Source organism: Anolis sagrei, chromosome 4 (assembly GCF_037176765.1).
Source record: "Anolis sagrei isolate rAnoSag1 chromosome 4, rAnoSag1.mat, whole genome shotgun sequence".
Classification (NCBI taxonomy): Eukaryota; Metazoa; Chordata; class Lepidosauria; order Squamata; family Dactyloidae; genus Anolis; species Anolis sagrei.
The window spans coordinates 226,384,551-226,397,761 of NC_090024.1; the positions used below are offsets into that span (position 1 = coordinate 226,384,551).

General features: G+C 37.6%; 1 protein-coding gene across 1 annotated transcript in view; it reads left to right on the forward strand.

The window, feature by feature from the left end:
- RTF2 (replication termination factor 2) overlaps positions 1–10,933 on the forward strand; it is a 61,870-nt gene extending 50,937 nt beyond the window's left edge. The window contains exons 6-9 of the mRNA XM_060772070.2: positions 1,990–2,103; positions 8,438–8,492; positions 9,129–9,221; positions 10,040–10,933. Coding sequence (XP_060628053.1) covers positions 1,990–2,103; positions 8,438–8,492; positions 9,129–9,221; positions 10,040–10,215 — 438 coding nt within the window. The 3' untranslated portion in view covers positions 10,216–10,933. The remainder of the gene's footprint in view (positions 1–1,989; positions 2,104–8,437; positions 8,493–9,128; positions 9,222–10,039) is intronic.
- The last annotated feature ends 2,278 nt before the right edge of the window (positions 10,934–13,211 follow it).

Consider the following 13,211-nt stretch of genomic DNA (forward strand, 5'->3'; position numbering starts at 1 on the left):
ACATTTCAGGCTGTGTCTTCTTGGTTTAAGAGACTGAGAACTGTTTTTTGAAATAAATTGTGTGTGTGTTTGAGTGTGTAAAAAGGGAACCCTGCTGTGGGAAATACGACTGCTTTATGGAAGTACAGTTTCTTTTTGCTCATATTTGCACACAAAATGAATGTAATTGACTCAAAATTATCCATATTTTTCTATATTAGCTAGTCTTATGGATATGAAATGCCATACAAATATTCATAGATGAAAAATGCAATCAACATTGGAAATGATAGTTTACTTCTGTCTGTTTTATTCTGTTGTAACAGACAGTCAGCCTCTATGTTATTTTATCATTTCTAATTTGTATAGTTTTTGTTTGTAGCTTTATGAGGCACTTAGCAAAACAAATTTTATTCTGTTTCAGGTCAAGGGTTTTGTTCCCTAAAACAGAAACATATCAAATGCACATTTTTTTTAATTTTACCTCTTTATGAGTTCAGAACAAAATTAAACAAGATATTATTATTATTATTATTTGATTTAGATGTGGTGGAGATCTAAATGTAGATAACTCAAAGTAAAGAAAATGAATCAACAGTGAAGTTGTTGATACTACTTTAGGATACCTGATAATCATTGAGAAATGATGTTCGAAGTAAACAAAAACTGCCTTTCTTTAGCCACTTGTCCAATCCAGAAATTACTATTTTCTCAATCTAACTCACCTTACAGAATTATTGTGGGTATAATTTAATGTATTCCATTCCTATGCTGCCCTTTCCTGGATTTGAACTTAAGGTGACTCACAAAAGAATAAACTAAAAACAGTAGAGTTCTAAGATCTAACTAAAATCATCACCTTAAAAGTAACAAGATAAAAATAATACATAACAAGATAAAATAATGTAAAAGCATATACAAGTTAAAAGTTAGCTATTTTGTGGCTACCTTGTGTCCCTTGGTAGATGTATAGATTAGAAATAAATCCATCTATTTGGGATATATAAAACAATTAAGCTACAAATAAATTCAAAATTGAATTAGTAGACCATACGAACCAATCCAAAAGATACCAGTCAGATTTGAGTCCCACTGAAATCAAAAGGATAAAAGCAGTTCAGTTCTGTTGTTTTCAGTAAATTGTTTTGTAACTTAATGCTGCTGATTTCTCTTTGAGTCCTGTAGGTTAGATCCAGTGGGTTGCATTGAACTCAGTGGGACTTTCACGTTCATTTTAACGACAGTGAGCCCAATGTGACCTTCAGCCCTACTACTTCCTTTTTAATGCTGTTAGTATTTTGTGTTGCACTTTGTTGCTTTGTAAACTGCCCCGAGTCCCTTTAGGGCAGTGGTTCCCAACCTGTGGTCCGTGGATCAACAATGGTCCACAAGAATGGTCCAACATTACTACACTGTTGCCTAAAACCACATGGCAATGAGAGTGACTGGTCTCGCGAAACCCTCTTACAGTGCTGAGACAACGGGGATATCAGGAGAGGAGAGGCTGACTACCCACGAAAGATTATTTCTAGCATATCAGTTCTAGATTATTAAATATGGTTTTCTGTGGGTGAGTAGATGGTGACTACTGGACGGCATCTGTTCTGTATCAGAAATTAGAGCTGATGTGGTCTAACTAATGCAGTTTTCTGAATCAGCACCCCAAATAGCCAAGCCTAATCTAAAGTTTACCAAAAATTGATTCGTAACCCTTTTGGTGCTAATGTTGGAGAGTGGTCTCTGGTGAAGTGGTCCCTGGTCAAAAAAAGGTTGGGAACCACTGCTTTAGAGAGATGGTGGTGGGGATATAAACACAGTTGTTGTTGTTGTTAGAGCATTATCATATTCTTTGTGCATGTTGATAACAGATTTCTCATCTGTACCATTTTCCCAAGGATGGGAAACAGGTAAGGTTTAAATAAAACAAAAACAAGAGGAAGGAAGAAATGAATGCAGTGGTAATGATGACGACAATAGTGATGATGTCTTGTTTGCTTTTTTTCTTTAAAGTGTGGGATCCCATTTCAAGAGGAGGATGTGATTGTACTTAATGGCACCAAGGAAGATGTCGAAGTGCTGAAGAAACGAATGGAAGAAAGAAGACTAAAGAGTAAGCTGGGAAAGGTAAGGTCTTTGTCTGAACACATTGTTTTGAGTTATTTGCACTTGTGAAGACACGAGTATAGATTGGATAAGAAGTAGTGGGTTGTTGTTCTTATGTATGTAGAAGTTGACTTCAGTATATGGTGATCCTCATGTTTTCTTGACAAAATCATGACAATTGTAGTTTGACAAGGTCTTTGGCCTTTTCGGGCAAATTGTTGGTGCCTCACCAAACTACAACTCTCAGGATTCCATAGCATTGAGCCATGGCAGTTAATGTGGTGTCAAAGAGCATTAATTCTATAGTGTAGATCTACCCTAAACTGGAGTAACTGTTCTTCTACATCAGGGGTCCTCAAACTTTTTAAACAGAGGGCCAGGTCACAGTCCCTCAAACTGTTGGAGGGCCGGATTATAATTTGAAAAAAAAAACATGAATGAATTCCTAAGCACACTGCACATATCTAATTTGTAGTGCAAAGAACACTTAAAGCAATACAATGATTAAAATGGAGAACAATTATAAACTTATAAACTTATTAGTATATATAAATATAAACTTATTAGTATTTCAGTGGGAAGTGTGGGCTTGCTTTTGGCTGAGGAGATAGGGTTGTTGTTGTTGTTGTTGTTGTTGTTGTTGTTGTGTGCTTTCAAGTCCTTTCAGACTTAGGTTGATCCTGAGTGAGGGTTGGGTAAATGACCTTGGAGGGCCGTATTCGGCCCTTGGACCTTAATTTGGGAACCCCTGTTCTACATGAACGGGGAGGAGGCTTGCTTTCTCCTGTCCATCAGGAATGTGAAAATTCTAGCAAGAATTCTGAATGGAGCAATAATTCCATTAATTTACCCCTTCAAATTTTCTGCTACATCAGTTAGATGCTGCTAAACAGAAGTGTAATTATTTTTCTGAATGTGAAGATTGGGTGGTGAAATCTAAGGCAATTCTAGCAAACATGCTGACCATTCAAATACAGAATTTAGAATTTACCAGTCCACCAGTCCTCATCATATACACTCACATAAACACACCAATACGCTTACATACTCACATTTCCATGACATTAGTAGAGCTTTTTAGAAATATAATAATGGGCTATCCACAGATATTGTCATACCAGTCTAAACATGCCATATCATGATGATATTGTAAATTATGTAATTTCAGGTCTGGATAATACTTGGATGCAAATTGTCTAGATTAAGCATGGGCAAACTCCTGTTCTTCAATGTTTTGGACTCCCAACTCCCAAAATACCTGGAGGGCTGAAGTTTGCCCATGCCTGTTCTAGATTATACCAGTGAGATCAACAGAGTAAACTAAAACAAAACCAAATGGGCCAGAATATGATGACAAATTTGGAACAAGACTATTGAGCAAATATAATCTTCTAGTCATCCTCCTTTCCATATGCCAGAGTACAGAAATAATAATAACAATAACAATAATAATAATAATAATACTTTATTTATACCCCGCTACCATCTCCCCAAGGGACTCGGTGCGGCTTACATGAGGCCAAGCCCACAGTACATCAATAACAAAAACAATCAATACAATACAATTAATATAAATCACATAAACAGTAAACAGTAACACACAAGCATTTAAAAACCTATGGCCGGGCCAAATGTAATAGTTTAAAATTTAAAAAATAACACTGGGCATGAACGAGGTAGTATATAACTGATACAGGGTTTTCAAAGAGAAATGAGGGAACGCAGACAAATCAGTGGTAAAGTGCATTGAGGGCATATATGTTTTTTATTGTTTTTGAAGGAGAGAAGTGAGGGGGGGCATTTTTATTTCATTAGGGAGGGAATTCCAGAGCTGGGGGCGATCGCAGAGAAGGTCCTCTCTCTCATTCCCGCACTTCAGACAGGGGTGGAACTGAGAGTAGGGCCTTCTCTGCTGACCGCAGTGTCCAAGTTGGAACATGAGAGGAGATGTCGTTTGACAAATAGCCTGGACCTGATCCATTTAGGGCTTTAAAGGTAATGACCAGCACTTTGTATCTAGCTGGAAAGCAGATCGGCAGCTGCTGGGAGCTGCTGCAACATAGGAGTGGTTCACTCCCTGGGCGGCGCTCCTGTTAGTAACCTGGCCACTGATCTTGTACTAATTGAGCTGTCTTCAAAGGCAGTCCCACGTAATAGAAGGATTTGAAGTCCTACTGAAAGCATTTTCAGGCATCCCAAAGCACACAATGTAAAGGGAGGAATTCTTTAATATTGTGGACCTTTCTTCATCTCTTCAGCTTTCTTTTGCATTTTTCAAGCAAGGTTTTGGGAGCCTCACTGTCTCCAATCAAGATAACAGTTTCAGTTCTATAATCAATGTCTCAAGCTTTTTATGGTAGGGAGAAATGACGTGCAAGAACAAATTCCCTAGCAACTGCATCATCAAGGCCTCTTTTCGCTTATGCATCTGGCTTCCTGTTGGGAATGAAACTTAATCAATTGTGAGCTTCTGCAGCTAACATTCATGTTGAAAATTGATGTTAAGACAGCTTTCATGCTGGAAGCTGGAGGATATCCAAGCATATAATGCTATTAGGCTTCTCTATATTACTAAAAGATTAGCTTTGCCTCTGAAGTGTTATTCTCCAAAGGAGTGGTACTGGACGAGATTCCTTTGCCTAAGAAGGCATTTCTAAGTGAAGGAAAGGAAAATGATACTAGTATCTCTTTTGGTGGTGATAATGTATTAGCCTACAAAATACGTGAACGCCAAAATCACCTTCACCTCACCTCACTTTAAATTACCAAGGACTCCATATAATGTCCTGGTTTTCCTGCCTGTTTCATACCACACAAAATTGAGTTATAAACTGCTGATTAAGCTGCATTACTTGGAAGTCTGTGTCTCCTTGATGAGTTAGGACTTTACAAGCTTCCTGAATCCTTTTAAAAAAAGATATTTTTATTCTGTTATACACACAGATCAATAAGCCAAATTCCAAATGTTACACATATAAATCCTGAGTAATTCAACAAATATTAAAGACATTATGCTAATTCACACTGGTGTATATTACATTATCTCCATCTTCCCTCCCTCTCCCTCCCTCCCTCCCTCCCTCCCTCACCCTCCCTCTTCAACCACAGTATATTTCTAGCTAATCTTGCAGATCCAGCCACTTGTAGAGTCTTTGTATTTTTTTCTTTGATGTGATCAGTGGCTCCTCCATTTTTCACCCAGTTGAAGTAGACCTTCCATCTATTTGTAATGATCTTTTCTTTGTCCATTCTTGGTGTTTGCTTAGACATAATTCCTGTAATATCTAACAGCACTTGGTCATACATATAATCATTCCAATTACTTAACGTCCATTTCGATTTGTCTTTCCATCCTCTAGCAATCACCACATGGGCTGCTCTTATTGTTACCTTAAATAACTCCTGGCAATTAGTTATTATACTCGGATGATCCAACACTCCCCATAGTAGCAAATCATTATTAATTTGAATTTTTATCTGGAATATCTCCTGAATTTTTCCTTGTATCATTTGCCAGAATTTTTTTATTTCAGAACACTCCCACCACATGTGTGAGTAAGTACCCTTTTCTTTATTACAATGCCAACACTTTGAATTCTTTCCTTTTACCATATAAGCCAATTGTCCAGGAGTTCTATACCATCTTAATATCATCTTTTTTTCTAATTCATTATATTTTTCTATTTTTATTTATTCATGTTCCTAATTATTTCCTCTATTTCTTTTGTCTGTAATGACTTAACTCCGTTCCATTTGTTACTTATTGCTCTAATCACAAGCTTCCTGAATCCTAACATCATTGACTATAGGAGGTAGTAGTAGTAGTACTAATACTAATAATAACATTTATTTCTACCTACCTCTTCTCAGGGTTCAAGTTGGGGTACAACACATTTAGAACACATTATTATAAAATGCCATAAAAGGCGTAGTACAAGAATTAAAATATAGTACCAATAGAATGTAAATTTAAAATTCAGCATTTAAAATTGACTGGGGAACCCTGGGGAGCTCCAAAGGTTTCCTAAAGCTTTGGAGTTCTGATTTCCCACTCATGCATACCTGTTCCACTCTGCATTCTCCCCCCCCCCCCTCCCTTTGTGATGCACTTCCAATATTACATTTTTTCTGCACAGTTTTGGGTGTCTGGAGAGAAGGGCAAAGTGTTGGGGAATCTGGGTTGGCAATTCCAATAAAACATCCTGAAAATATAGAGTTTAAAAATGGAGATCAAGACGTGTGACTTTCAAGTGCCTGCCCATCCAGATTGCTTCCAAGTAAATTACATCCCCCTAAATCTCAGTAATAGTTTGGATAAAAGAAGAAGAGGAGGAGGGAAGGATGGGGAAGGAGAGTCTAATATTTGCCCTATCCAGCCATGTATCCTATGGCTAATTAGAGAAAAGCCCTTTATTGCCACCTGCTGGGTATGATAGGGAAAACCATCAGCTTTGTTGTCTTTCTCACCAGTAGTTTTATGTGATATATTTTTCTATATCCAATAGTTTTGATTTTTGCAACTGTGTATTTGACTTTTTTTAAAATTACTGTATTTTATCTGTTCTAAGATGCACATTTTCCCTGATATAAACATCTCTAAAATGGCATGCATCTTAGAGTCTCAGGTGCTATCTATCTATCTATCTATCTATCTAGCTAGCTAGCTAGCTATCTATCTATCTATCTATATGTTGGTAGTACTGAAAATAGTGTGTGCCTTATGATTGATGACCTTAGAATCAAACAAATATGATAGTTCATTTCAAATAATAAACTCCATCTAGGAGCAAATTTTATTTAAGTGCATGTGGCTGCTCAGCAAAATATAACAAAGTACACAAGCAGTGACACCTTTATTGGTCCAACATCCAAACAATGATGCAAACTTTCAAAGCATCTCTGGCGTCTTGATCAAGCAAAGATATTAAATATTGTATAGAAGAAAAACGGTCATGATGTTAATCATGGACCAATAGACCTATATTCTGTCTGACATTTGGTCAGTTAAGGTGGTATTGAGGGATTTCAGCGCAAGAAGGCCCATATTGGTCATGTGAGAACTAGGGGCAAAGCACAATAAAAGACAGATAATAAAATTTCAACTCTATTAGCAACAGAAAAGTAACTTTTCTTTAGATCTATGTACCCTGCCCTATGCTGTCCTGTCTAGGAGAGGGATATTGTTGTTGTTGTTGTTGTTGCCCCTCTCATCTCATAGAAGGAAGAGTTGTTCATTGGCAAATTAATGGAAGAAACAAGTTAGGTTCGTTATACTGGTCTGACATAGAAGTTCTGTGTACCAAAGTTTTAAAACAGTATTGACAAGCTGGAACATACCTGTAGGGAGGCAACCAAGATGTTAAAGAATCTGCTAATAAAGTCATATGAAAGAGCTAGATATGTTTTGCCTGGAGAAAAGAAAACTTATAGGCCATATGATATCCCTCTTAAAATATCTCAAGGACTGTCAGGTGAAAGATGGAATGAACATGATTAGCTGTTTCAGGAAAAAGAATCTGCTGCACTGGATTCAAATAACAAAAAAACTAGATTACGTTAAACATTAGGAAGAACTGTTCATCTATACAACAGACTGCTCAGAAGGTGATAAACTCTACTTTATTCTACACAAATTGGCTGACTGTCTCAAGAATGCTCTCATGAGGGATTTCTGTTAAGGCAATCAGTTGAACTTGGATGCTTCTTGTGGTCCATGTCATCTGTGTAGTTTCATGATTCAGTGAATTAAATTGTTTATACACTCATAACCAGCTTTTCACATGGAAGTCCAAATTTCTTTATTGTAAAATGTTTTGTTAGCAAGGATTCCTGCGTGTGGTCTCACTTCAGTTAATGCAGCCAAAGAATTCCTTAGATCTCAGATAAGTGGTACCTTGAGAAACCGAGTCAAACCTCAAGACCTCTGAGGATGCCTGCCATAGATGCAGGTGAAACGTCAGGAGAGAATGCTTCTAGAACATGGCCATATAGCCCGAAAAACCTGCAACAACCTAGTCAGCTATGATTCCATAAAGACAGAGTTCAAACAAGGAAAGCCAATTTAGAGAAAGTTTTGTCCTCTTACCCAGGATCTCAGGCACTAGATGAAGCTGAAGAAGAATCTTCTTTGCTTTATCTCCTTGTCTCAGTAGTTGTCATAGGATGAGGTGCTCCTTCAGACATATAGGAATGTTGCCAGTAAGGTAGTCCTGATTTTATTATGTAAATGTAAAACCTTTTACTCCCACTAATAAGCACTTTTACCACTTGTTTCAAATGTCAGATTTGGAACTTCTTGTTGTCATAGTGCATCTGTGCAGAACTCCCAAAATCAGTTTTTCCTCCCTTGTTTCAGAAATCCAAGAAATCTAAGGCAGCAGAGACCACCGTGAAGCCTGAACCCATTGAAGGTAAGTCACAGTTCTACTCAGAAAATATGAAGAATGCTGAGGGAATGAAATTCAGTTTTCTTTTTTGATCACAACCACATAAATTTGTCACTTTAGCAATAAACTAAATCTGGCTTATTTTATTCTGTTATTTTGATTGATTTATTTATTTTGTGTCAAAAGCATTGTATAAATAAGTGTAAAACTGATAAAACAGAGGGAGCACAAACGGCTAAAGAATTTTAGACCAAAAACGGGCAACAGTGACCGCATTGTCTGTAGCTTTAAACAATTCTTCATCTATGCATGAGGCAGGCCATTGTGGGCACAGATGAGGAGGTGTTTGTTCTGCTCCACAGTCACACAAGGTGGAGGATTCTTCTAGGTGGTGCCATTTTGTGAGATTGTCCTGTGATCTGCCCACTCCACTTCTGTGTCTGTCCAGGGACTTCCAAGTTGCCCATTCTTGCTTTGCCCCTGGAGGAAGACCCTTGTGGCGGGGGGGGGGGGGGGCATCCAGTTGGCATTTTCTGGTTTTGATAACTGTCTATTCAGTTGAATAAAAGATCCAGATCATTTTACCTTCTTGTATTCTGGTAAGCTTTGTTCTCTGATTCCCCCCCCCCCCCTCTTTCTCCACCCCCTTTTTTTTAAAAGATTCATCCAAACCTTCTGAAGCAAATACTGAAAAGAATGCCACAGTTACTAAATCTGGAGAAAAGAGAAGCATTGCATTCTGCAAGAGTACAGGTTGGTTTCAAACTTTCCAGTGTATCCAAATGTTCATCTAGAACTTTACTTTGGGCAGGTGGGAGCCATAACATGGCCCATCTCTTAGTTAAATAAGTTCTGAAGGGGATTGCAGGCGCTTTATCTGCTTTTCCTGAATGAGCAGCTCCCCTGAGTTTGCCTCATTTCTTTAACCACAATTAAATACTATGTGTTAGGCATTCACAATTAACATCAACTAAGGTTACAACTTAACTAAGATTTCAAAGCAAAATTTGAAACCATTTAATTGGATTGAGGAGCTCCTCTAGACATTATTCATGTGGACTAGAATAATCGAATGACAGATGGAACAGACCCCAAGGAGTATCTAGTCCAAACGTCTGTGGTGCAGTACTCATCTCCCTAAGCCATTCTTCACAATGCTTAATTTCCAAACTTTTTACTTCACTCCGGATGTTATATTGTCGATACACCCTAGAATATTTGAAGACTGTATCATGAGCTGACTCATGTTCAATTTGTGGCCTACTAAATCCTCAACATCTCCTGAACATGTTTTGTTGTCAAGCCAGATGTCATCCATCCCATATTTCCATATTTTGTTATTCCTAAATTAAATTAAAAAAATAGAGAAACCATATTTTTGCTTGATTTTCAGAAGTCTCAAAATTCACCTGTGCTGAACATGGAAATGTTGGGAGAAAATTGACCAATTTAACATGCCTAACATGTAACATGAGTGTGTTTTAGCTAGTCCTATTTCTGTTTATCTATTTGTTTACGTACAGTTTTATCAAAGGAGTTAACATACAGTGTCTATCTGCTTTGTTACGCAGCAGTCAATGAGAGTGCTTCATCTTCATCTGGAAAAGAAAGCAAAAATGTGAAGCGGCCCATTGCAAATGCTGAGAAGTCTGAAGCATATAAGTCTATTTTTACTTCCCACAGCTCAGCCAAACGCTCTAAGGACGAGTCTTCCAATTGGATTACGCATACAGCTTACTATTTCTAAAATGTCAATGTGTGTGATTTCTAGCTCTTTCCCACTCATCTGCTTTCCCTCTTACAAAGGAAGCCTTTGTTATCTAGTAGTGTGCAATTTCTCAAATGATATAATGCTCCAGTCAATATCACTTTGTATTATATCTAATAAAAATAGAGCTGAAGTTATCTTTGTTTTGTTTTAAAGGAAATGATTTGAAGAACTCATTAGGATTATTATCTATTGCCCTTTGCGCAGTTTGAATTAATTGGGATGGTACAAACAGTGGGTGATTTGATTACAGCATCCAAGTTATATGGGCACATCTGTTGCTTGGCAGGCATCCTGTCTACCAGCTCTGATTAAGTGGAAATGTCAAGCTGAGAACCTCTAATAATACAACAGGAAGCCAGCATTTCATTCTTTTCTAGCTTTGTATGAATGGGTTAAGATGCAACATGGATGACACCACCATCCCTTTCCCTGTGTCTTGTCTATAGTGAGTCCTAGTTATACAGCATGGAGTTTTAATGTTCAATGTGGCTGTGGGATGATGGATCACACACAACAGCTTTATAGGTTCTATCCTGGCTTGTCCTCCTCTAGCTGTATAGCTCTCTCCGGTCATGCTGAATATTTAATCTTAAGTGTTCATCCTTCAAATTAATCAAAGAAGCAAAACAGGGTCTTTTCTCATTTTTGAACTCCTTGTACTTGCAAATAAAGACACCATTATTTGTTTTTGAAACTTGTCATGATTTCATCTTTAAAAAATTGGAGGTCATTTTGGCTTACATAAAAGCTGCTGCGAAACATGTGTTGGCATTCTTCTGTGGATACATATGCAAACACTAGTGGAAGACTTCTCATAATGCAACACCAAAATATAGCAGACAATGTGTTTCTGTACAACAAAAATATGAATAAAAACACAAGTAGTTGAATATAAATGAGTATAAAAGTTCCGGTCAACACTTTTTTATGACCCAAAATTACAACTAAAGCACTAGAGCATCTTTGGAAAGTAATTTATATGTTCTTGAAGGGGAAAAAAATCACTTACTTTGACTCCACTTGACAGCCAGGTTAAAATGGACACAGCATTGGAAAGGCTTGAGTGCTTTATCCAGGGCTGAAACTAATTTCAACATTTGATTGCTATGGATAATCTGATGGACAAAGTTAGGAACACAATAATAATACAAGCAACTTGAATGTTACATCTGAATGCAATTTTTCTGCTTCTTGGCAGAGGGTTGGACTGGATGGCCCACAATTATAATCACAGTGATAACACAATCACCTGCATATGTATCATTTTTCAAATATACACATATCATTTTTCAAACATACACCGATGATGTAACATTTATCTCCAAATATGAGTAATAACAATAAGAGGCTGGGCTTTAGCACAGCAGATTAACCACCAGCTGCAGTAAATCTTGCCAACTAAAAGGTTGACAGTTCAAAGCCCAGGTCAGGTGAGCTCCTGGCCTTTAGCCCAGCTTCTGCCTACCTAGCAGTTTCAAAAACCAATGTAAGTAGATACATAGGTACCGCTTAAGCGAGGAGGTATTTAAGGCACCCATAAGGGAATGCCAGAAAAATGCTGGCTCTTCAGCAGGGAAAGTGGAGTGACAACACACACACCCATGACCAGAACCGAGCACAGCCTCCAAGATGCCGAAGATGGGAAAGCCTATATATACCTATATCTATGTACACTTGTCTGTCTTTTCAGTGTATAATGGCACTGAATTTTAGCTACATATATGTTCTGTGACCCGCCCCGAGTTCCCTTCGGAGTGAGAAGGGTGGAATATTAATACTGTAAGTAAGTAAATAAGAAGATTCACACAGTGATAACCGCCTGGGTCAGTTCTGCTAGTTTTACAAGCAAAGACAAAATTGTTCAGATGTTTTATTTGTTTGCTCAGCTCTAGGACAGCTGTCAGCAACACCTTCCTGAGCCTCTTGCCCTAGTGTGTCAGTTTGCTGCCACCTGCTTCTAGATCCCTGACTTTGGGGTAAGCTACATTTTGGATAATAATTCCAGCATTCCCAAGCCAACATAGATGATGATCAACAAGAGATGCTCTAGAGGTCTGAAAACATACAATGTTTACTTGATTTTTTTCCCCTCATTGAATAACTAAAATGGAAAACCAAGGAACCTGACAGATCTGTGCATGTTTGTTGTGGTTCTTGGGAGGGGATTTTAGGAAACGGGAATCGCCTTTTGCACATTAAGCCTAATGAAAATTCATGTAAGGCTTCAAGTGCATCTTGGGAATAGCAAGACAGAAGTTTTCCTCTCTAGGATTGTCATGTTTTCACTAGCTTACAGGATCAACATTGTTCCATTTATATGTGACAGGGCTGACTTCTGAAGTTCAGGCGCCAGTTGCTGTTCGTGTAATTTAATTAAAGATCAAGTGCTCTCGTATACTCACCCAAGTGGTCAGATAAATTACAGGCACCAGTTGAAAAGGGAACTATTTGTACTCTGTAAATCCATGATGCACAGGCTTTGTGGAAAAACAAATCAAGAGCCAGATGTCAGCTCTGTCAGGTTATGAGGTCCATCTTTGTATATAGATATATTTCTGAAATAGCATAAATAACCCTCTGTGAGAAAGAGAAAAGACGTAAGTGCTCTTGTGGCATGTTTACTTTGTATTTTGTGCCTTTTAACAAAATGATTCCATAAAACAATCATTAGACATATTCTCCATTTGTGATATTCAGACTGAAACAGTGTATGGAAGTTACAAGCTGCAAATAGCAACATTAATGGTTACACAATACTTTTTATATAATCTCTGAGTAACAAAATAACATATCAAAAGCAATTTAGTAACTGGGTATTGGGTTAGCTCTCCCTGCCTTGATGTAGCATTTTGTAATTGTTTTTCTTTTCTTTTTAAGTGCTTTAAAAGCATTTCCCATGTTTTATGCTCTTCTCAGATTGCAAAGAGTCAATGCTGCTAGCATTGGAACAATACAATATATTTATTTTCTGA